The sequence below is a fragment of the Lepisosteus platostomus genome, chromosome 19, assembly GCF_059453375.1.
Source record: "Lepisosteus platostomus isolate fLepPlt1 chromosome 19, fLepPlt1.hap1, whole genome shotgun sequence".
Classification (NCBI taxonomy): domain Eukaryota; kingdom Metazoa; phylum Chordata; class Actinopteri; order Semionotiformes; family Lepisosteidae; genus Lepisosteus; species Lepisosteus platostomus.
This window is the reverse complement of record NC_142629.1, coordinates 19,366,864-19,391,603: the sequence shown is the minus strand read 5'-3', so window position 1 is coordinate 19,391,603 and position 24,740 is coordinate 19,366,864. Positions and strand designations below refer to the sequence as shown.

The 24,740-nt window shown below is 40.6% G+C and overlaps 1 protein-coding gene and 1 long non-coding RNA gene across 8 annotated transcripts in view; one reads left to right on the top strand and one right to left on the bottom strand.

The window, feature by feature from the left end:
• Window positions 1-6,632, bottom strand: part of LOC148645364 (uncharacterized) — a 30,258-nt gene extending 23,626 nt beyond the window's left edge. The window contains exons 1-2 of one of the 2 annotated variants that reach the window (XR_015928611.1): window positions 6,306-6,632; window positions 5,241-5,309 (exon numbers count right to left, since the gene is read on the bottom strand). This is a non-coding gene — a long non-coding RNA (uncharacterized LOC148645364). Of the gene's footprint in view, window positions 1-5,240; window positions 5,310-5,931; window positions 6,234-6,305 lie in introns of those variants that run through there. The other variant, XR_015928610.1, reaches the window with a different exon arrangement.
• axin1 (axin 1) overlaps window positions 1-24,740 on the top strand; it is a 69,177-nt gene that overhangs the window by 23,918 nt on the left and 20,519 nt on the right. For 2 of the 6 annotated variants that reach the window (XR_015928609.1, XM_088613420.1), the window contains exons 1-2: window positions 10,970-11,149; window positions 15,348-16,325. Coding sequence is in view for 5 of the 6 variants with exons in the window: in XM_088613420.1 (XP_088469546.1) it covers window positions 15,442-16,325 (884 nt within the window). In the remaining variant the exon portion in view is untranslated. The other 4 variants (XM_088613422.1, XM_088613421.1, XM_088613425.1 and 1 more) reach the window with 3 other exon arrangements.

The following is a 24,740-nucleotide window of genomic DNA, read 5'->3' as shown; positions in this document are numbered from 1 at the left end:
AAATGAATTCTGGACAGATTTGAAAAAGGAAAGCTGATAGATTTGCTTGAGAGATAGCTAGCTATGATCTTTTGACCAAGTGAATCATGCAGTCACTATTTCTTCCATTTCAGTTTATTGTAGGTAATATATTGTTTCTCTAACCACAGAGAATTACACTGTACATCGACCTTTATATTCCAGCATCACTAAAAAGATTGGCATAACACAGCCTGGACAGAGCTTGGCAGTGATACAAAAGAATAGCTGTTTTTCATAAGGACCCTGAAAATGCTTTTAGAATTCTATTAACTTGAGGAGTAATTATGTACAGCATGTGGGAGGGAGATTTCAAACTCAGAGTCAGCTTGGTTGCATGGCATCTTCTTCAAAGCTCTGTAAACATTCTGAAACATTCGAGACCCTCCCAGTAATAAGGAGTAAGGAGTGAGTCTGGGGCCCAGGTCTCTCACAAACGAGCAGCTACTCCTGCCAGCCACATACTGACCTGAGCCCCCTTCAACACTAAGCTGAATGTATTAGATACAGCCTCCTTTATTACCCCTTTATTAGCATAATAATGTGAAAATGATGTAGACAGAGGAAGCAGTCTTATGGTAATGGCAAAAGGTAAAATATATGAAACTGTAGAATCAAACAATCCTAAAAATCTTCAAATAATTAAAGAATCTTAAAATGGGGATTCTCAATAGTATACAATTCCCTTGTATACTAATTGTAATTTTAGACTATGTCTTAGTTTATATGAAATGAAATGTACACTTTTGTATCTTTTGTGTTGTTTGGAATGCACTATGCGAGCAAGCACGTACTGTAGCTTTTGGGATACACAATAATGTTAGTAAGATTTAATCTGCTTCTTTCCTGCATTTTCACATGTAAAAAACACATCACAACATGATGTTTAGATATTTTTTCTTAATAGTTAATGATTTGCACTGACCAAATTCAGACATCTTGCTTTTGGTTATGGATTCTGATAAAGCAATACGTTTGTCTTTGCTCTCTGTAAATTATTTGTTTTTTCCTTTCTTATCTTAGTCCTAAAAATGACTCATGTAAACTGATGCTATCTGGCCAGCTAAGCACAATAATAGTTTTCTGCATTCCAGCAAGCTTTGAACTTTGTACAGTTTAGACTGGAGATTGCATCCCTAATTGTTTGCAGGTGTGCAGTTCATAGAGCAGGCAGGTTTAGCATTTACAATCCTGGGATAAAGTCATAGAGTATGGTGCCAGTGAGCTACAGGAAACAATTTATCACTGTTGCTGTTTATATACAGTAGAATAAAAGAGAGAAGTTATTATTTTCAATAAACGTTTTCCTATTTAACCGGACAATTACTTATTTCTAGTAAATATAAAAATAAAATAAATGTGTTTATAAAAATATAATATAAAACATATACAATAAACAAGAATTGTTTTTCACTAATTGTGCTATTCACCACAAACGTTTAAATCAACATTAAGGAAGTATACTCCATTGTCTAAACCAAACGTAAAAGAAATACTTCTTAGATTTTCAGTCTGAACAGTTGAATCAGTTTTTGCAAAGGTGTATCATTGTATCAATTTCTGATGATGATTTATAGTACAGACCTTCATTTTAAAAAGCAGAGAGTAAATACTAATCTGAAGGTCCCCGGACGGCTTTAACCAAAAAGCTTCTCACCAAAGTACTTTGCATCATAAAAAATAGTACTCAGGTATTTTGAAAATTTGTGGTAATTGTGATCATTTTTAAATTGTTGTTAAAACCTCTATGAATATTTCATGTGGTAAAATTTCATATTGGGATAAATTAACTTTACCAAATGACAGGCCTCTTCCTCGGCACTGTATCATTATAGGAACACAGTAGCTAAGAAACATCCAAATCAACTGTATCATGAGAAGAGCAGAAGCTGATGGGCTGATCAGAATTTGGTGATGTCGTTTATGTCCATCAGGAAAGTACAAACGTTAGCATATAGAAATAGAAAGAAACCCATAGCACTCATACAGCAAATAGATCATCCAAAAACCTCAATGTTCAGCGCACCAAGAGAACTTCCAGCCCACTCTCCTTAATAACCCCGGAACACCATCACCAATGTTCTCTCGGAGATTTTTAACATGAAGTAGCAGTCAGGGTCTTCAGTGATGATGCCCTGATTATCTAGCAGGGCTGATACATACAGTACCTACTGAAACAACCACTGTTCCAATTGTTCACCTGAGGAGAAATGAAATGGGGAGTCCCACATAAACAGTTCAAAACCTCCTTAGGATAAACTTCAAGAGATGTAGCTGACAACACACCACTGGCAGCAGCCTAATACAATCAGGATGAAATAGGAGCTTGCCGGAGCAGAAAAGATGACTTTTCAGGAAAATCACCAAACTCATGTCCCAGAATAACACCAATAAAGAAAGAACAGACAACTGATAATCAGCAGACATGGCCCAGCCCTGCTTTCCAACGTATTTCGACGTTAGACAATAATTCTGCAGCTGATGAACTGGCCTCATTCAACAGATAGGACACAGGTTGTATAAAATGTACAAAAAAGATCATTCTTGATCAAAAAAGATAGAGATTACAGAAACCACCTGCCTGTGCAACTCTCTATTGACTACTTTGTCATCTTTAAGCAAAGTGAAATATGCAGCTTAGTGCAAAGCATGATGAACATCTTATGGTCTTTTTATCTTCAGAAGAAACCTCAGTCTCTCTGGTTTTCTCCAGCCTGAATATATTTTATGGATCATATGCTATAAATTCATTCCATTTCAGCCATTACAGTATGTACAGTACACACATTTGATGATAGCAATTCTGTTACAAGGAATTCTAAAAGATAAGTGCCTGCCTACACTACAGAACATGTGTGGGGAGAGATTTTCATTTTTTTTTCTCATTTGTTTGTTTTATTCCACTCACATCCTTTATCGGAACAAGCTCAGAGAGCTGCAGGTGAAGGTAGACCACACCAGACCTTGAAATTCCCTCCTGCAAGCCCTGCGCAGTGTTTCCTCACAGGTGATTACAATCTCTCTTTCACCAGTCATGTCTTGGCTCATTTCCCACACTTCTGCATAGAATGACCCGACGTTTGCTTTTATGTAAGGCTTATCTTTGCTCATTTTCATTTTACCTTCTTTTGAAAGCATTAATCCAACATGTAGATTAAAATCAAATAGATTATTTTTTGTTACGTAGACATGTGCACAACATTAAATAATGGAAAATGTATCGGAAATATTTATAAAAGTACATTGTAGACAACCTTTGTCTTTAAATTTGTTTACTTAACCACACACTTTACAACCTTGGTACATATTCATAAATGCACATACAGTCTACAGATATACCCTCCACTCACTCTGTGACACAGCAGCGACCTTGACTGAAAGATCCATGTTGACAGTGTTATACGTTGGTATCTTTTGAATCGGTGAAGAAGTCTGCAGCGATTTTAATTTTGTGTAACTACAGAACTGAATGTCTCATTTTGTTTAAGACGGCCATATTAATATTTTTATGACAAATAAACAATTTGTGTTTATAGCTGGATTTGGGCTTGGTATGTTTTTTTTAAGCATGAGCAATGAAACACACATGCACTTGTGCAGCTGTTAAACTTTCAGTCTGCACATAACCTCAGCGGTATTAAATTATGGATTCCGCTCATCTATAAGCTGGGCTCTGTTTCTTATCCTTGATTTTGAAAGAAGGTCATACATACCTCAGCTTTGCTAATCCTATCTGTCACGTATGACTAGCTTTGCCCAGACAACACTGTTTGAATGTCTATTAGAGGTGGTTTATGCTGTATTTTCACTTGATCTTCACTGTGCATTAAAATTCACAAAGCAGTGCAGTTGTGTATCAACCTATTATGTAAAATTGTAGAAGGGACTTAATGATGCAAATTACAAAGCCACTTCCCCTGCTAATACTAATTTAACACCAATGAGCACATTATTCCTCGGATTTTTTTATCTGTATAACAATGTACTTATCCTTAAATGAGATGCTCATGAAAAATTGATATTTTTGAGAAACATGTTCTGCATGCAGCTCTCTTTGCCATATTTTACTTTTTCATGCTCTCCTTGTTCTTGCTTTGACTGTAAAGGTGAGATATGTAGTTAAAGGAAAATGTATTTCTCATTACCATTCTGGAAATAATACAACAGCTAAAGTATATTTAAACATTGGTTAAGTATTACAATAAAGCTCTAATGACATTGCAATTATCCAAGTCTAGCCAAAATGCAGGGTGCCACTAAGTACTCATCAGCTCAATCTCATTTAATTAACTCATAAAAGTCTGTGAATTAAGTGAATTTAAATTGTTTTTAAATCTGAAAGTTCTCAAACAAGTCTTTATTGCTCCGATGCAATCAAACCCTACTTATGTGTTGGTTAAAAGAGTTTTTAAAGATACTTTGATAGTAACATTCATCTTCATTTCATTCCATATTTAAACAAAATAAATTGTAAAGATATTCCAAATATAGCTGACAATACTCCTATGCTCAGCTGTATTTATCACACTGTGATTGATTAAAGAATCACAAAGATATAAAAACATCTAAACGCAAAATGAAAGTGAACTGAAGTTATGGTTCTTGATCTTTACATGAGCTCCCCCTTGACAGCAAGAGGAATGATCAATCTCTGCATTGTATATACTGTAAACGTGACCTCTGTTTGACTGGGTATCCTTCCAACTGGCACTGCACTGTTTTCGGTTAGTGAAGGGCCGATAAATGGGTTAGCTGTTGAGAATATTGTACAGGTGTGTGTAGCACACATTACTGACATCATGTCAGTAAAAATGTATGCAACAGTAAATGATCTTTTGAACTGCAGGTTAGTATACTCTGGGTATTTGTAGTGTGAGTATAACTGGTATGTGCACTTACGCAAATATTGTTGCAATTCACTTTTCACAAATTAACAAAAAAAGCCTCACAAAGTTACATAGGAAATGAGTCCTGAGCAGCCCTAAAAAACATCCAGATGTGTATCGACTGCATATGAGTAGGTTTTCTGCAACAACCAATTTAAGTCATTTAGTCTCTTTACAATTTAGCATTTAAAAACTGCAAACTTACATTAAAGATGTTAAAATTCTTAGAAATACATTTAATGAGGATAGAACAAAAAAATCTGAAAGATTTTACAGCTGAGACACAACAGATTCTCTTCTAACACTAAAAAAATATTTTAAAACGCACCAACTCACTTAAAGCTGCCAGTCTTTCTCCTTCGACTTGGACACTGCGACAAGACACAGGCTTAACTTGTCTCTAACCTGAAAGTAACATCGAAATTGAGTATTAAACTATAATACAACAATATAATAAACAATAATACAATTATATAATACACCTTGAATAGGTTTATTGTAATGATTAATTTGTCTTTAAATATTCTAAATTTGCTATTAATTATTTATTCTCCTCATCATAAGTTAAACACTCTTTGCATCAGTATACTCTATATATTGAATGACCTATGTTGATTCCTGATAACAGCTAGTGAACAGACCATCAGGCAACAAATGGCAAAATTGCATTACCACAATATATTTGAATAAGTCCCACTATTTTTTCATTTATTGTAATCCAGCACTCTAATACAGTAAATATACAGTAATCACTTTTTTTTTGGTTTATACGTTTGATGCTTAATTAAATGTTTTAAATTCTGAAGGGTGACCTGTTTCCCAAACGCACTGCGATTATAAACTCATGTGACTCCCATCTGAGGAGTCTGGCATGACTTCACCCAGATGCTTGCTGTCGTGTGTGTTTCTCCGGGTGGTTTCGGTATTCGACTGCAGCAAAACACCGTTCGTGGCCAAACGCTGCAGCTGCAGATGCGAGGATTGTATGAAGTTTGTGTAACTCTAGAGATTCTCCGCGGTGACTTACATTTGATATCCAAATTGCATTTTTAGATAATAACTAGTAGTAATCGCTCCTACGGGAGACACACGTCTAACGAAAACCAAGGATCTCTTCGCCGTTGCTTCACAATGCTGAGCACAGAAACTTACACTGGTTGGAAAAACACCTGAAACGTAGAGCAGTTCCATTAACGTAAACCCAATCATGTGATTTTATTCGTTGAAAAGTAGATACAGCATAACGTCTTTCAGAAATAATGTGTTCCCCCTGCTAAACGTGGACAAAACGACGCTCTCAAGAACCCCTGGAGAAGGCTTCGACCCCCACACACGACCCTAATATCCCACAAGGCATTTTATTTTGTTTTTTTTAAATGAGCATTTACATGGTTTCCTCACCTTTGCGCTTGGGGCAGTGTGTGACGGGTTCTGAAAGGGTTTCCATCAATACTTTTGTTTTGTTACCCTCCCACCCCGAAACAATATATTTCGGATACCGTTAGTCAACGGTTAAAGATCGAAATCGCTCTCCTATACGTCAAATCTTGGTAGAAGCGCCCTTAGTCCAGGGTAGTACATACCTACTGGAAAATATTTGGATTTCTGATTAGGTGCTCCCCCCCAATTACGCACCCCCCTTTAAAATCAAAATGATTTTTTGGAGGGGGTAATTTCAAAACGTCTAATGAAAGGTCAGTCTGCGGTGTCTCTGTCGGTGAAGTCCTCTGTAAGACAAATGGAGCTCCTGAGGTTTCTGTGGACCTGCTGTGCAGAGCAGGGCGCCAGCGCTCTGGAGCAGCAGCAGCAGAGGAAAGGTATTGTTAAAAATGTTTGGCTCTTTTCGGTAGCTATCTGTTGTGTCGTTAAGGTTAAAACAACGCAATGCATCTGTTCCTAGCAGGGTTTCCTGGACAGGACAGCTCTCTGGTGCTTTCTTCATCATCTCGCGTCTTCGTTACTTTCAAGCAAATCGTTTAATTTTGATTCAACAGGTAAACATTTAATTTACTAGCTTACATTAAATTGTAAAATGAGCGTGGTGGTGGTGTAATTTCTCTTTTGTTTATATTTGCAGTGTATCAGGATTAAATTACGGTAAAGCGAAGGGCTATTTTTAGTGCTGCAATTTTAAAGACAAAACATCTGGCTTCAAAATTTAATATTGTTATTGGTACAGTATTTATTATCATAGCCCACATCTGGCTGTGGTTTTTGAATGCAGACTTAGAGTATCTATAAATAATTTAACTATGAAATCATGTAACGTATATTATTTTGAAGTGGTGTATTTGCATGTACAAGTCTTAGGCTGGTTCGTGGATTTTATTAAGAGGTGTGTATTTTCGTTAACGAAGAAAGCTGATTTAATGTAGACTTTTTAAGAAAAATGTTTTAAAATAATTCTTATGTTATTTTGATAATTTTAAATATCCAGAAAATAGTTGTGTACCACTATATACCAGAGGTAGTAATGCATGTTATTGCTTTGATTCGTGTCACCGATTTCTTTAAAGAATGAAGATATGCATTTCCGTTTATTTTGAATCTAAATCTATTTTTAAAATTTAAACAATTTCTGAGTTTGAGGGAACAGAAATATAGTATGAGGCTAAAATAACTGTATTACGGTCATTAACATATTCTTTGTTACTGTAATACCATTATGTCATAGGCTCTTCACTATGCATTTTTGCAGTTTGAGAATTAAAAGGTGTAACAGACTAGTCAACAGTTTAAATTAATAGGCCCATGATATTGTCTAACAAATTAGTGCCACTTGATATAAGTATATTATGATTTGAAATATTATTTCAAGAGGGTAGTAGAATGGACTGAAGTTGTTGGTCTGGTTCTGTGTGACAACAGCACCTCATATTTAAATACTGCTGTTGAACTACTTCACAAGCCAACAGCAATTTCATTCGATTGTCCACTAGTCAGTTTTGTAGTCAGAAAACTAGCTGTTCAGGAATACCGTAATCAACACAAAACAGTAAGATCTGATGGCTGCTATTCTCTTTTTAGTATTTTCAGAGCACACAAGCTTCTGATCACTCAGGAGAGTTTAAAAGTTTAACTGCATGCAGGCCATCTTGAGCTTGTTCCATGTGATGGTGGGGTAAGGGGACTGAGCTAATAACAAGCATTATTTTGAGTTCCTAATATTGTGAGGACCCCCTAGAGAAGTCTGTGACCAGATAGTTGCTTTTCTTTTTCAATGGTGATCACGTTGTCTGAAGAAATATTCTTATGAATGATTTAAAATGGCTTATGATGCAGGTTATATCACCTGGAATATCCTTGGTACAGTATGTCATTTCCGGATTCATGTTAATATATTAGGAGTTGCTTCCAGAAATCGGAGAACTGCAGAATGTACATGTTCAAGTTTGTCTCACTAGGATTCATCAGGTCTGCCGTGTAGGATCTGAAGTCCCATGGGTTTTATAGACAGCTTTCATTGCCAACCGATTAAACCCTATAAAACGTTTTTTGTACAACTAAACGTCCCTTAACAAGCAACCGGATGAGCTAGATGGGTCAAATGAGCTTGGAACACTTCAGTATATTCCTCAGTAAATAAGGAGATAGCTTAGTGAAAACCAGGACTGGCATGTCATTCAGAAACTGCCTCTTCTTCGTTGTAAGGATGTTGTTTGTGCTGTCCTGTGCACCTCCAGTGCGGTCATGTTGTGCCAATACAGCACTTAGAATTGAGGTGGATTCTTCTGAAGAATCTTTCCACAATAATAACGTCTAAGGGTTTCCTGTTATTAAGGAAGTAGAACCCGTAAGGCTGGAGTACTTATTTTTATTAGATTTATTCGGCAGCCTGCATTGATCAGTGATATCTATAGTGATGAGTTTGGGTGGATCCTGTGTTAGAAGTGGTTGAGAACTGAGGTTTTTATTTGACAACCTTAAAGCACTTGGAAATCAAAGAATGCAAAGATTTTCCCTAAACCAATATGATTAAGAAATGTTCTCATTAGATTTAAAGATTCTGGATATTTACCAATAAATAGTATGTGCTTACTTTTCCAGTGTCCCCGTTGTTTCTAAATAAAATATATTTTATTTCCCATGATTACAAATTCTGGTTCATTTCTAATATGAAGCACAACAGGGTATATGGTGGAAATCCCAGTTTGCAGCTTAAAAAGAGGTTGAAAACAACCCCACAGACTTTTCAGGTATTATAGATTTATCGTATCGGCATGATTTTAGATTATTTTAGCCGAAACCAATAGAAAATGCTGCTATTAATTGCCAATATTGAATAAGGTGGTTAACAGTACCTGTTGATATTCATTTTCTTTTTTCTAAATATGTATTTCTTGCATTTTTTCCCCAAATATTGTTTTTTTTTTTTAGAATGAATCTTTTTTTAATATGGATTTTGCCTTTTGGGCTATTACATTTTTTTAAATTTATGTCTTGTTACCAAAGCTTAGTATACATACAGACTGAAAGATATTTATTGATCCCGTGATATGTGCAGAACAGTGCTGTAGCCGCGCTGGTGACAAGCGAACGGGCTGCTTGTTATTGCTGGATGCCAGAGAGAGTCAGTCAGCCCTTATCCTACCTCTTCCCCGATGACCTACCCACAGGAAACAAGGGAAATGTAGTCTTAACAGCTGACTTTTATATGGAGAACTAAAGGAAGTGGATTTTTTCTGTTTGGCCCAGCGCCACATTTTCAAGAACTAATAGAACTGACAATCGACCTTTAAGTGTTGGTAATATATGCGTGTTTATATTTCACAATAGGAATAAAAATATGTTTTACAGTATTAAACATAAAGTGAACAATGCTACATAATTCCTAATGCAAGAAATTGTATAGGGCTAATAAAGTGATGTTGTGATGTTATGTTGTTACTGCAGTCGGTGTAGAAATACACATTATATGGTGTCAGGCTGGCCTGTTTTTCATGGGTTTTGAGTACCTGCAAAACAACTGTTAGGGCTGCGAATCTCTCTGTTGGTGGCATATTAAACACATTTGTGTGATATAGTTTGTCAAAGGAGGTACAGAAGTCCACAGTTCTGGGTATGATGATAGGGCAGGGGCAGTGCTTGAGGACTGAAAGCTGGTTGTTTCTATAGATGCTGAAGTGTAATGCGGTGTCTCAGGCGCGCAGAATAATACCCAGTGCCAGGCTGGGTGAGAGTCGTGTGATGTACAGTACGAGCTGAGCCGGTGTGAAGCAGAACCCAGCTCCTTGGAAATCCGAGTCAGGAGAGTCTTCAAAGGGGATCTGGTCGGTATGAATGCAGTTATTGCTGCCAGAGCTGACATGGAAAGGGTTCCTGATTGTAGATTTTGGTGCTGAAATTTCAGAAAGCACGCAAGTCTTGCAAAAAGTAATAACGTGTCTGTAAACAATAGGCTGATAAATGAGTGCAGTAAAGGGCCTCTTAGCTGTAGTGTAACTGTCATTTTGGGAAAGAATGTGAAAAATGCAAATAAAACATGGTTTTAATGAAGACTTTATTGCACATATATAGGATTTAAACAGTGTGCCTGTGTTGCTGATGAAAGACGGTAGTTTGTTTTTTGATGTAGAGAGACGTTTTGCAGATCTCACTCATCAGTATGAATTTAGAATTTCATCAGGGAGCAGGGCGCTATAAGAAAGGTGTGTGCTTTGGCGTAGACCTGTTGGTGCAGGTAATGATGAATTTTGTATGATCTGTCACATCTGCATTACAAAATGAGTTTGTTTTTTTTTGGGGGGGGTGGTTGGAGTCTGTGACGAGAGCCTTGTGTGGCTCAATCGACTGAAATCCAGGTGAATTTTCCTGCCTCGTCTCCATGATCCGCTAGTTCGGTCGTATGCTGTGAGATCTGAGGGGCGCTCGTCGACGCCTGGGGTGGTACAGCTTACTGGTTTGTTACCAGAATGGCCGTTTCCCCCTAAATTTTCCTCTTTCCGTGTGCGGAAGCCCAGTATGGCACAGCACATACAGTAGGCTCCTTCTCCTTGTGTGTTTTCCCAGGCAGCGCTCGAGGTTTTGAGCGCTGGTGGCGCTGGTGAGCTCCGCCTGCTGTTCTCGTACACACACCGACAGAGCCAGAATAAGTGAGAGAGCGCGCTGTGGGGAGGTGGAGGAGGACGGATTGTTTTCTTTGTTATTTTTAAACTCTTGCAACTCGTCCCCATGACACGATTCACAAAGGGCTGCAAACGCCGGGATTCCCGATGCACTCGAAAAAGGGCAGCAGGCTTTCACGGGTAAAGTGATAAACTTTTTTTTTATTGCCAGCAGCCCGGGGTGTAGGATTGCGGTAAGCCAGGGATGAAATGTGCCCTCGCTTTGCCGTGTTTGAATCAAACTCGAGCCCGAGCGGGTTTTCGTGCCGGGGCCGTGCGGGTCTGAGCGGCCGGGGGTGGGGATCGGGGGGCTGTCCGTGCCGGTGGGCGACCCCGGCCGGGCCGGCGCTGCGCGGCCGCGAATAATCTCCTGAAGTTGTGTGCAAGTCGGTCGGCTGGGGAAGAGGGCCTGGCTGTGTGTGGAGTTTGGTGCTGCCTCCCTTCCCCCACCGGCCTCTGCTGCCGAGACTCGCAGAGGCCAAGACGTGCGCTCAGTGTGGAGCCGCACTTCAAAGCGCCCGGCGGGGGGGCGGCACGCTGCGCAGACCCCCTGCACAAGCCCGGGCTCCGCTAAAATGTGTCGGCCTGCTCCTGAACGCGTTATTTTTTGTGATTATTTTTTTACGCGGCGTAGCTGCGGGTACGTGGTTACACAGTTTTCAGACTGATATCGTATCACAGAGCCGGTCTGTGTGTGTCAGGGGGAGGGAGATCAAAGAGCGTGCGTAAGGGAGAGCCGTATCGCGGAGTTTTGGCAGAGCAGGTAACTTCGGGGGGCAAAGGCAAAAAAAAAAGTATTCTCCATTTTTAACGTGTGTTGTGAAATGTCGAAACATAACGCCTCTTGGTTTTCTGTAGTTACCGCGGTTCACGAAGGAGAATGAAGTCACTCGGAAGTGAAACGCTTCTGTCGCTTGTATGTTTTTTTTTCTCCCCCCAAAATGACGTGCGGTGGGCTTTGCGTTCGCTCACAATTTCACTTTATTCTGGGGAGAGCCGCGTTTTAGACATTGCAGCAGCTCGCACAGCTGCACTTCAGATGAAATACAGTGTGCTCAACCTTTTCATTTTAGACCGTTTTTATCAGCGTTGCAGGAGGAAAGTGGGGGCAACTGCAATTTAGGCAGAGACGCATAAAGACAGGGGTTCCACCTAAAGCATTTTGCACGGATAGTCGAGGAATCGAAATTGTACCTCTGTTCTGGCAGTGACACATGAAAAGAGCACGTTGTTGGACAATGTGTGCCTGAGGTGGGCAGGTTGTAAACCGAGTGCTTTAACTGTACAATTGATGTGTTTTCAACTTTGGAACTGTGAATAAAATGCTTGTACTTCCTGATCTAATAGTTGTGGAAAGCAGTCCTGTTGGCCAGTATTATTTCCACCATCGATGGACGTTTTATTTCAGAATGTATTTTGTGACTGAATAAATTGGGAGTCTCTTAAGAAAGCAGTGCATTAATTTTTAGACAAATCTGCCTCAAACAATAAGCAATACAATATACGCAAGCCCTTTAAAATGCTTTCTGGAGAGCTCTTATACAGGCTTCAAGGAAGAGCTAAGCATGGTTTTACCTTGCACAGTTGGAAATCAAATGTAAAAATGCTGTGTGTTGATTAATCAAATTGTGAAATAATGTGTATAATTGGCATACCTTCAGAGCAGTGAGCTGATCTGTTTCTCATTTTGTAAAATGTGGGATTTGCAGAGCATTTGTCCTCTGCTCAGGGTCTGCATGCCTCTTACGTGTATCTCTGGGTTTCCCATCACAGGCCCTGCCTGTTATATATTGTTTGGTAGCGCACTGATTAGTTTGTCAAAATATGATGTTTATGCCCGATGGCAAAGTTGATTGGATTGGTTTCAGTTCAATATGTTAAAATTAAACAAATGCAGTTCTGAAAGTAAGAAAAAATTAAATGTTGATGTAGATGGTTTTTAAAGGACATGGGTATTTACACTACAGTGTTTATTCCTGCTTTTGATGTACAAATATAAAATCAATATTGAACAGAGAATTAACTCATTCATCAAAGCACATGTCAGTAAAAATTATATTCAGGACAAAAAATGGTACAGTTTTTGGGTGGCACCCTATTCTCTCATGATCACATTTCTCAGTGTATGCTTTTAAACTTGATGAATAAATATCACGCCACCAGTTAGTTAACTGGCTGAAATAAATATTTCAGAACTTATTGTGTAGAGGAGAACTTTGTACCTCTTGGTTCTGTGATTAATCAGTAGATTCATCAAACATACCGGTAAAGCTCCTATTAGTGTTCAGACCGAGGACTGATTGATTGATGCTCGAGTCTAAATACAGACACAGCTTAAATTAAAGACAGTCTGCAAAGATCTTGATTAGTTCCTTGGGCTGTTTATATAGAGCTCAATAGCATAACAGGTAAATGACACTCGCCATGCAGCGTATTCGTCTTCTAGCCTGTATGTGTGTATATAGCGCTTTGAGTGGAGTGTCCAGAAAAAGCGCTATATAAGTGTAAGCTATTATTATTATTATTATTATTATTATAGGTGTACAGCTGCTTGGTCTTGAGTACCTTCCAAGCCTTGATGTGTCAGGAGCTAATTAATATTCATACCCACAATTCACAGCGACAGCCTGGTCTTTAAAGAACCTTCCTAACCCCGGTGGGTTCAGCTTTTAACATGTATAGATATGTGCACTTAGCACTAGCAGGAGTTTTCTCCAGGACAGAATTGTTAACACACTCTGTGGGAAGATCAGGGTAACAGTGCTGCAGTTGAGCATTCCAGGAAGAGAAAGTTCTTCTAGTAAAAGGACATGTTCAGGGTGATCCTATTGGAAAATTCAGCTCTCCGTTGTCGTATCTATAGGCCTGTGCACCGCACCTTCCATACGTCATGTAGCTCTTATTAATATTGAACCTCAGAGCTTGTGCCTCTTCTACAGGGTCCCAGCTGGCAGAAGAGTTACCTGGATTCCGAGCTGCTGCAAAGCATTTTTCAGCAAGGGAATGAAATATTTTAGGCCAGGTCACATCGGCGAGTGTGCCCACAAGCCTCACAGTCCAGGCGCATTACGCTGGACCTGCTGCTGTTGCTTTTCTAACCTCAGAAGTGTACATGCTTGCAATGGGTCCTGTTTGTGTAGACCAAATCACGTTCAGAACTCAAGCTGATTTAATGACCTCTTGTAAACCTTAGGGTTTGCAGTGAGCTCAGAAATTGTGTTTTTCTTCCAAAACGCCTTTTACATTATTTCAGAAACATTCACAGAAAGTGATTAACATTGCAGTAACGAGACAGGCTTTAAACTCCACGAGCAATACAGGGGTGACTTCAATTTAGAATTATTTATCTAAAACCTTTTTTATAAAATCAATTACATTTCTGTGTTGTCTGAGTGTAAGATTGTTTGACATCTTTGAATTGTATACACTTGTTAGAGAATAAAGATTGGCAGGATACACATCCTCCACTCTATAAAATTGTACGATGTCAGAGTACGTGGATATGTCCTGTTGAAGGCTTTTATTTGCTGAAATGTTGACAGTACCCAGTAAATCGTTATGGAATGTAACAATTGCATCCTACTCAATTTATTACAATGATTGGTTTCTGTTGGACAATAACCTCTGGTATGCATTTTCCTCTCTTTCCTGAAATATACATACATATATTAGGAACGGACAGAAGAGAAATATTTCTGGATGGAAATGCCTTCTGGATTTTGAAATAATTAATGTTGGCAGTATAACATTTGACATACAGAGACCTGGGGTTTGTAGATTTAGTAGATGGTGCCGTGGTCAGCCTTAGCTGGTTCCTTTCAGCTACAGGAGGCAGTTTGCTGTGTGATTAATGTTTCACCTCTGTTGTGAAGTCCCTATCCAGTTGGCATTCTAGTTCCTAGAGACGTTCAAGGAGAACTCAAAGCTTTCTGTATGTTAGATGGAATGGACTTTTGCATGGAAATGCAGAGCATAATTGTCTGTGGTCAAAAGATGGCAGAAACCTTGAGCACAGAAGTTTGACAACTGGTCTAATTTTCTGTCGTTTTTTACAAACATGAGGTGAACAACCGCCACCTTCTCTGAAGATGGGCCATGTTGAAATCTGTGACAAAAGTGACAAAACTTCTGAGAAAACAGGGATGTACTTTTCCCAGAAAGAGGGGCAGATACCACTTCGTTCAGCTCAATTGTGAGCTCAATTGTGCAAGGAGAGGGCAGGTTGTCCGGGACTGGGGTTTGATTCTGCTTTCCTGATGTAGACTGGGAAAAAAATGGGCAAGTCTGCAAATGCTAATAAACTGCTTTACTAATGTTCATTTTTCTTTTTTTTTCCCAGGAGGAATTCTTTGGCAGCAGTACTTGTAGAAGTCTGGATTTAATTGTGATCAAATTTGGGCTTTACTGGGACTGGGTGAAGAGCCGCCGTCAGAATGAGTGTGAGAGAGAAGAGGTTCCCAGTGGACGTAGGGGGCAGCTTTACTGAGGACGCTCCGAGGCCCCCCGTCCCGGGGGAGGAGGGCGAGCTGGTGGCCAGCGATGTCCGGCAGTACAGCCACAGCTTCTACTCCGCCAAGGCCGAGGGCCTCAAGAGCGAGGCCTCCACCGCCACGCCCACGCCGCGCAGGCCCGACCTGGACCTGGGCTACGAGCCCGAGGGCAGCGCCTCGCCCACGCCGCCCTACCTGAAGTGGGCAGAGTCGCTCCACTCGCTCCTGGACGACCAAGATGGGATTCACCTCTTCCGCACCTTCCTGAAGCAGGAGGACTGCGCGGACCTGCTGGACTTCTGGTTCGCCTGCAGCGGCTTCCGCAAGCTGGAGACCAGCGAGGGCAACGAAGAGAAGAAGCTGAAGCTGGCCAAGGCCATCTACAAGAAGTACATCCTGGACAGCAACGGCATCGTGTCGCGGCAGATCAAGCCTGCCACCAAGAGCTTCATCAAGGACTGCGTGGTGAGGCTGCACATCGATCCCGCCATGTTCGACCAGGCCCAGACTGAGATCCAGACCATGATGGAGGAGAACACCTACCCGGTGTTCCTCAAGTCCGACATCTATTTGGAATACACAAGGACAGGGGGCGAGAGCCCCAAGCTGTACAGTGACCAGAGCTCCGTGTCTGGGAACGGCAAGGTCCTGCCTGGATATTTACCCACCTTGAACGAGGACGAGGAATGGAAATGCGACCAGGAGCCGGAAGAGCAGCAGGAGAGTGACCCGACCCCGACCAGCCGGCTGACGCAGAAGCTGCTGATGGAGACGGCCCCCCAGCGGGCCGTCACGAGCCGGCGCTACCAGGACAGCACGGAGTACAGGTACAGCCTCTCAAACCCCTCCAGGTCTGTGCCAGTCTCGGGGTGCAAGGAAGGAATCAGAAATTCAGCTCTGACTGAAGACTTGTGCTGTGTGGGCTAGAGCTCAGCTGACTGTGGGGAAGAATACACTATGGCTTTTAGCAGCTCTGTTTTTAAACATGATATGCATCAGAATCATTAATCAATAAGGCGTCCCCACTATATATATATATTTACATGGTGCTTTACAAAAGTATCCATCCTCTTCCGGTGTGTCTCTTTGGGTTAAATTACAGCTGATGTACGTATTAAAAAAGATGAGTATTTTAAAGCAGTCTGCTCAAACTGAGGAATTTAATTGTTAAAATAATTCGCTGGTCGCTGTTTGCAGTGTTTTTCTAGACACTGTCTATATTACTCTTTTCATAACAATCTGTAGCAAAGATGATCTCGGGACGTAAACGTAGTAGCAGTAGGGCGCATTATTGTTTTTCAATGAGGAAATTAGTCTTGTTACATGTCTTGCTATATAAATGACAAACATCTGAATATTTTATAAACAAAAGTTGAAGTGAATGGCATTATTTTATATTTCCTAGTTTGCTGAATCTATAAATACAGCCTAGATGTCTAGAAACAGGAATATGATTTACAAATGGCTTTTACCTGTGAGAAACAAACAGGGTTTTGCTGTTTGGTGTTGGCATTCCAGCAGCACAGTGGTGGAGGGCTGGAGAATGTCATCCCCAGTCACCCCGGTTTCTTGGGGTGCTGTGATTGACAGTCATCCACTAAACATAGGTGTCCTGCCTAATGCACACGCAACTCCTATTGAGAACTAACAGAGTGAGAAAACATTTGACTTGTCAGTTTGCGTCTTGCGAGTGAGCCTGAGGTGTGCGTGTTTGGACCAGACACGGAGGCGCAGGCTGTTAGGACTCAGGGCCCTGCTGGTTGTACCCGTGACGTCACGGACTGCAGCGGTTCCCAGCCGCACCGCTGGGAAGTGTCTGTGCTTCCGGGTCTTCCAGCCGTTTATAAGTTTGGTGCCTCTGTTTCCTGCGGGATGTGTATTTATATAACATCTGTATACGTTCGCAGTGTCGTCCGGAAGTGTTCACCCCCTTCTGAACAGTTACTGTTGCAACCCAGTTTTCTAATGCGGTCAGTTTTTTCACTCGATTGACACGGCATATGTAACAGTTTAAAGGGGCAGTGTCCCCTGTGATGGACTGGTGTCCTGTCCATGGTGTGTGTGTGTGTCCTGTGATGGACTGGTGTCCTGTCCCGGTTGTGTGTGTGTGTCCTGTGATGGACTGGTGTCCTGTCCAGGGTGTGAGAGTGTGTGTGTGTGTGTCCTGTGATGGACTGGTGTCCTGTCCAGGGTGTGAGAGTGTGTGTGTATGTCCTGTGATGGACTGGTGTCCTGTCCAGGGTGTGAGAGTGTGTGTGTATGTCCTGTGATGGACTGGTGTCCTGTCCAGGGTGTGAGAGTGTGTGCGCGCCCTGTGATGGAGGGACGAGTCTGCCAGTCCTTCCCTCTGCAAAGGTTCTCCTGCCCTGGCCATGGAGCCGTGTAGCTCTGTCAGGGGTGGTCGCTGGGTCTGGGGTGATGGCCTGCTCTGAGAAGAGTCTGGGTGGTAATGCTGGCCTTGGCTGTGATCCTGGGAGCTTTCAACACCTGAGAAATGTCTTTATACCCCTCCTCAGATCTGTCTCCACACAGGTCTAACACGGAGGACAGACATGTCCCTGTCCTTTATGGTAGGGTCTCCACTCCGACAGGCACTGTCAACTGAGGCACCTTGCATAAACGGGTGCATTTAGACTGGAATCAAGCAAACCCATTGAACTTTCCAGTCCGAGGGATCTCGCAGTTAGATGCTCCTGTGTTCAAGTCGGACTGTCATAGCAATGGTGAATAATTATCGATACATTATATTAAATACCATGTAAAGTATTTAATCTTCCTTCACGAAGCCAAAGCAGAACAGAAAATGTCACCTAGTAGTTATTTAGAAGTAAAGGACAAATTCCCTAAATACTGGGTTTCCAGAGTTTCTAGTTCTTATTATTTGAAGTTCTTGATAAAGAAATTTTAGATGGTTTAAAACTGTGCCTTCCTCCTTTTTGCTTTCTGAATTTATATTCCTTTACCCTGAAGGCATGAAAGGATTTTAATTGCTGAAAGTAATGCAGTTTTGAGGTTGTTTGCAAATGATTAATTTATTAGGTGAAATAGTTGGCTTGTATTTCAAAAAGACAACCTTCATTTTTAACTGCTTTTTAAGATTACCCTTTGGGTTTTGTAACTGAATTTTACATTAGTCATATGTTCAGTTTGTTTCTCTATAAAACAGCAAAATGAGACCAAATCGGTTGATTCAAATGTGGATCCGCATGCTGGCAGTGTAAGAGAAATCAGTACGATTAGCATGAAGCTGTTTCACACCTTGTTTATGAACATTTCAAAAGAGGGTTCAGTCTGAGCTTTGTTTCAAACAGCAATGCTTAATAAAAGATGTGTGGAGACTCTGTATATTATTTTTTGCATTGGATTGCAGACGTTTTGAACGTTGGAGATTCTGAGTAGACTTCAGTTTTTATTACTTCCTGTTCTCCAGCAAAAGTAAACTGTATAAAATGTACCACATTTTTAGTGCAGGAAGCAGCCTCTTTTACCAAAGCTCTGCAGTTTGCTTTGGTCATAAATAATGTTTTATGGCTATGGTAATAATGAAATCGTTTGGATGTTTTCAAGAGAATTTATTACACGCTTTCAGTCGACAACAGCATCAGTATGTACAGTATAGCAGACATCCTCTTAGTGGTGATGTCTTTTGTAATAACATTACCACTTGTACTGAAAGGTGTGAATGTGTCCGTAAGAGATGAATTTGTATGCTTGTGTGTCGTTTGAAGTCTTGTAAGCTCTTGTACCCTACGCTGAGGCTGTCCTGTGAAATTATACAAATAGTTGTTGTAATAGTAGTAATAAAAATAACAGTTGTCTTAATGCTGAGAGGTGATGTAAGTTTATTTTTCTCACTTATCTGTTCAGTTATTTGAATAGTATGGTTCTTAATCAACATATACTTGTTGATTGTGAATGTGAAGGTCGTGATAAGGTGCGTCTATAATGTTGATCCTTGAGAGGAGGAGCACTTATTAATCTTTTTTAAGAAATAAAGAAAACAATCTTTAATGTGTAGTAATGAGTAGTATTTATTGGGAAGATACAGAGTTACAATTTAATAGGTGCAGAAATGTCAAAAGACCTTTTGCAAATGTGATTGAAAAACCTGAAATAGCACAGCTTTTAAAAATATTGTGCAGATTTTATTTTCTAGAGGACTATAGCATGAATGGATTGGGTCATTTGGTTCTTGAAAATGTTAGTCTTAAATGGAATAGTTTGTCAACATTAACCCATGTCAGAGTAATCTTAATTACATTTTCTATCCATGACGAAATCAAACAAAATAGATAAGTCATGTTTTCACATTGATTTACAGGCTCTAGGCAGCCTAGAGACAACCTGCTGTCTTACTTTCTTGTGCTTCCAATCCAGTGTAGCTTCTAAAGATTTTCTTTTTCATCTGGCTAGTCAGCGCTTTGCACAACAGTTAAAATCTTTGTTCATATATTCATATTTATCACTGTAGCTTTAACAAACCAGTTGATGAAATCAATTGAAGGCTTTACTCAATCCTCAATCAAATGTCCTCCTTGAACAAGATCCTTTGTTTTCATCCTCTGTGCAAGAATTCACTGACACTTTATTCAGAACGAACCTTTTAAACACTGTGCTGTTCTGACTGCACATGGCAGTCATGTTCAAGGCACTAGAGAAAATATAATCATAAGTATTCAGTGAAAATCACATCCAGAAAATTGTCAAATGGTGAGTGATGTGTCATTTCTCTATGTCACGTCGAGTTTGGCACAGTGATGTGCATTTCTGGCAGGAGTATGGAGGAGTGGTTGGTGTTTTGGACTCATAACAGGAGAGGTTCAAATCTCAGGTGAGACACTGTTGTTATACCTGAGAGCAGAGGACTTTACCCCCAGCAGTTTCAGGTGCATGAATGGGTATGGATGTTAGTCGATTGGGCTAAGGCTGCCTGCCAAATAGATCAATATATGTTGACCACAAATACCATTTTGAAAAAAAGATAAAAATCCCTTGCATTCTAGAGAAAAAATATTATTTTAGTATGGTGATTCCTGGCATTTTGTGATTTTTTGACATGGATGACCTGCATTCAAATGGCTTCACAATTACAGAGCAAGACGAAGAAGATTCCTTTATTTGGCATTTCTTGATTTAATTAAATTTGGCATGTGCTGACCCACAGGGGGTGGACAAAATAGTGGAAAAAGTGAGAAATGCATAAATCGTTATTTTTTAACAGAAGCAAGTTTGTCACCATTTGTAAAAACAGATGGAACCATAATTCCATCGCTACCCTTCAGCACATTGGAGACGGCAGCATCAAGTCATCATTTTCTGCATGTTTGGGAAAACAATGGTCATGTTTCTGACGCAGTTCATGCACAGGCTTTTTCTTGCTTGCACATTCGTATTTAACACATTGGAGTGCTGAGTAACATCATACAGAAATGCAGAAAACAACTGGTCCAAGTTGCTTTAGAACAAATATTGATTAATTTCTCCATCTCCAAGAATAACAAGTGAGTGTGGTTCAAAACCCTCTGTTAAATATTATGGGCTCTTATATTACCCCCTGAAAAACCATCTTACTCTGCAAAAGCAGATCCTCATCCTGGGTGTCTACATTCCTCATTCAAAACCAAGTATAGTGTTCCAGGCTTGAACATAATCAGTTGAACTACAGTTGACATTGCATTATTTACAAAACTTTGCAAATGCTCAATGCGATGATATGAAAAAAGATTATTCTGGTTGTATGTTGAGACTTCTTTTAAGATTTCCGATGTAAAATGTAACAACTTTTATCTCCTCACTGGTTGTTCTGTTTTGCAAGGGAACCACAACTGTCATCACATCTAGTCCAGCATTTGTAGCTCTGACAAATATATCACTGATATCCCAACTTTTAGTCATTTCAAGACTGACAAACACAGAAGAAACCTTTCCTCAAGGATATTTGTGATGTGGTCAAAGATATCAAACACCCACCTCAACGCTGGCAAAATTATATAGCTGATGTTTTTACCCTGTTCTTAAGCTCCTTTTTGTCAGCAGCCTGTGAAAATGCAGTCTTTCATCATCTGACTGTTAGAGCATAGGGTTTTATCCATTTACTTTCTTCATGTGTGATTTCATGACCTGTGAAAACATTTCTTTCCTGAGCTAATTCTTGATGTGTACTTTTAAAATATCTAATTAAATTATTTTGTTTAATTGGGCAGTGGGATTGTTATGTATGAAGCTCATGCATTTCCCTTCACTGAAAGGCACAAAGAAGAAAATCTTGGTCCCATTGCTCTCGAAAGGATCTGTGCTCATCCTTGTACTTGAATGTTTTAGCCGTGTTCAGAGTTCTCCGTGGTAAGTGTTTTCTATCCAAGAGAAATTCACACAGTTTTTCAAAGAATTCTCATCCTTCTTTTAGCGCGGTCCTAGTGCCAGCAGTGTGTGATGGGAAACAGTGTGATTGCTGCACTCTGGTAGGATATTGAACACAGAAAGCTGGTTTTCTTGAGGAGCCTCTGCGTTAAGCAGTCACTGTGTGTCAGATGAGTAAACCAGGAAATTGTGGCTCAGCCCGTAGTGTAGGTCTCCTTATAGACATCTTGTCAGTCACAGATATTCTCTGTGCACAGTACTTAATTTGAGTAGTTTTTTATCCCTTTTATTTTTATTGAATTTCTTTTCATCCAGATCTACTTAATATTTCCTTCTTGTGAAATAAACAAGTCTAGCAGGCACCAGAACGGTCTCCCTGGCCTGCTGTGGGTCTCCTCTCTTCTCCACACCAGGCTCTTCCCAGTTCCTCAGCGGCTAGTGGGTGGATGCTCCCTTGTTTTCTGCCTACCCAGATCAGTGGCTGGAGGTGTCGGTTCATCGGAAAGATGGTTGAAGTGTTAAAATGAAAACTCTGAAAGTTGAGGTGTGTCCCCCTGGGGGAAGGATGGGTCCAGAACAATACCCCAAGATTTCTGCCTCGGGTTTCGCATGTGCTTCTACGCCTCCGCTCCAGTCCGCCTTTTACCAGTTCAGAGGGAACATTTGGAGGCACTTTTAGTATGAAATATTTTAAGTTCACGGTTTTTGTTGTCTGATAGTCTGTTCTAGGCTGTGCTTGAAGTTGTCTCATACCGTGTAGATTTATTAAGCCCAGTTTCAAATGACGAGCTTGACGCAAAGACGGCCACAGCAACAGAAATCAGCATGTACCTATAGAGAACTACTTTTGTGTACACTATTCATCTCAAAGAATACCAAAATCTCTCATATCTAGGAGGTCATATATAAGCCATGATGTGCCAGCAATCATGCCACACGGCAAATTTCATATTGACCCAGCCCAGCGGTGCTTAGGTTCTGAGACCTGGTAACACTGTGTTATAAGGTGCTCATGCTGCTGTACACACAATATTGTTGTGGTAGTTGCATACAGGGGAGTTTTTAGTGAAACATGTTATTGTATATGTGTCCTGTTGCATAGGCTTTTAGATATGAGAAGGGTTGTAGTCTCCAGGTATAGAGCAGTGCTGTAGGATTGTGCAGCTCCACATTTGACATCTCTTTCTTTCCTCCACTGCTCTGGTGGAAAGCAGTTTTCCTGCCTGCTTAAGTCATTAGGAGGTTCTGGCTACTTTAAAATTCTGAATAATCAGGAAAAGCTGCAGTAATCCCCATCCAGGCAGCCTCGCTCATGAACTGCGGCATCACTTTCTCTGGAATGTCAGGAGCGCAGGTAGACGTCTGCTGTTTCCCCTGTGGTGCCCCAGAGAGGGCATTGGGAACTAATCTGGTGGAGGTGCAGTGAGCCCCTGTCCCGGACACAGGCGTGTCCCCCTGCCCTTGCTGTCCTGCCGTTGAGTTCTGTGAAGGCAGACCCGGGCCTGGGATCGTGGCCGGCCTTCAGCTGCTGATTTCGTTTGCATTTTCCCTCACTTCTCCTTGCGTTGACGTCCTCGCAAGATCCTTTGCTCCTGGCAACAGCAGTGGTGCTGAGATTTGCGTTCTGCGTGCTGAATATAATTGTTATATTTAACAAATATTCCTTTCCTTCTGACCAAGCCCATGATTAGCTTTCTGATTGCATTGAAACTCTTAATGCACTGCAGTAAAGGTATGTACTGAGTCGTCTCTTTGGTAACTCTGATGGCACTTTAATGACTTAATGGTGTTAATGCAAAGGGCAGAAACAATTTGGTCTGACCGAAAACCTGGGATTTCAGAAGCCAAGGCAAAACAGTGCAGATCTTTGGTTGAAGAAGTCTCTACCGGCGAAACGTTGTCCCTTTTCCTTTCAGCAGGGAATAAACCTTTTTGCAGCCTACGCATGCTGACGCAGCCCCCTACTTGATCTGCTGCTAGATCTGTAGTTGTCATGGCCTTTTCCAAAACTCGTCTGATCAGCCTTAATTAAATGACATTTAGTACACGGCATACGTTTGTTTAATAACTGTCCTGATCCATTTTTTGGGGGCTAAAATCTTGTTTTTATATGAATTAGGTCAGGTTGTCTGGTTTCTGCCCATTCTGCGTTTTGTGATCTTCGAATTCAAACCGGGGTGTGATTGTTTCTATCACAGCCACGCGCAGTGACCCCTGTCAAGGTGGTCAACAAGAAGCACTGGTCATTGCTCAAGAGATTGAGGCAGTGTTGCTGGGGTCCTGCCTGCTGGCTCGTTGCAGTCTCCAGCACCATCCTGATGGCACGAGGGCATCGATCTCTTCGCAAGCGAGGCACATAGTCTCCCGTGTCCAGCCAGCTCGTCACCTGTGCCGTTAGCTCGGCGGTTTGGCCTTATGCAGTAAAAATCAGTGGAGTGTTGTCGTGGTCAGTCGGGAATGAATAATAAATCAAAATGACCCCTAAAACATTAAATCATTATCTAAAATCCGGATGCTTTATTTTTCTAAAATCTTTCATCCGTAAATAATGCAGTAAGTGATTCAGTGCCCATAATATAGTGATGCATTTTTATTTATTAGACATTATTGACCTGAGTGTCTGTGTATTTTCCACAAATGGTATATAATTTAGGCCTACTAATTGCTTTTAATCATCATATTGATCAGTTGGGTTGGGCAGACCTGAACTGAGCGTAGATCGTTAGGTGAAAGCACTAACTGCTATTTAAATCAAAATGTACAACACAAATTGTGTGGGCTGTTAGTCAAAGAAACACTGAAGATTGTTATATTTGTAAATGAGGAAAAAAGCTGATAATCTGCTTAAGCATGGTTTATCAATGGATCTATAAGTGATAGTT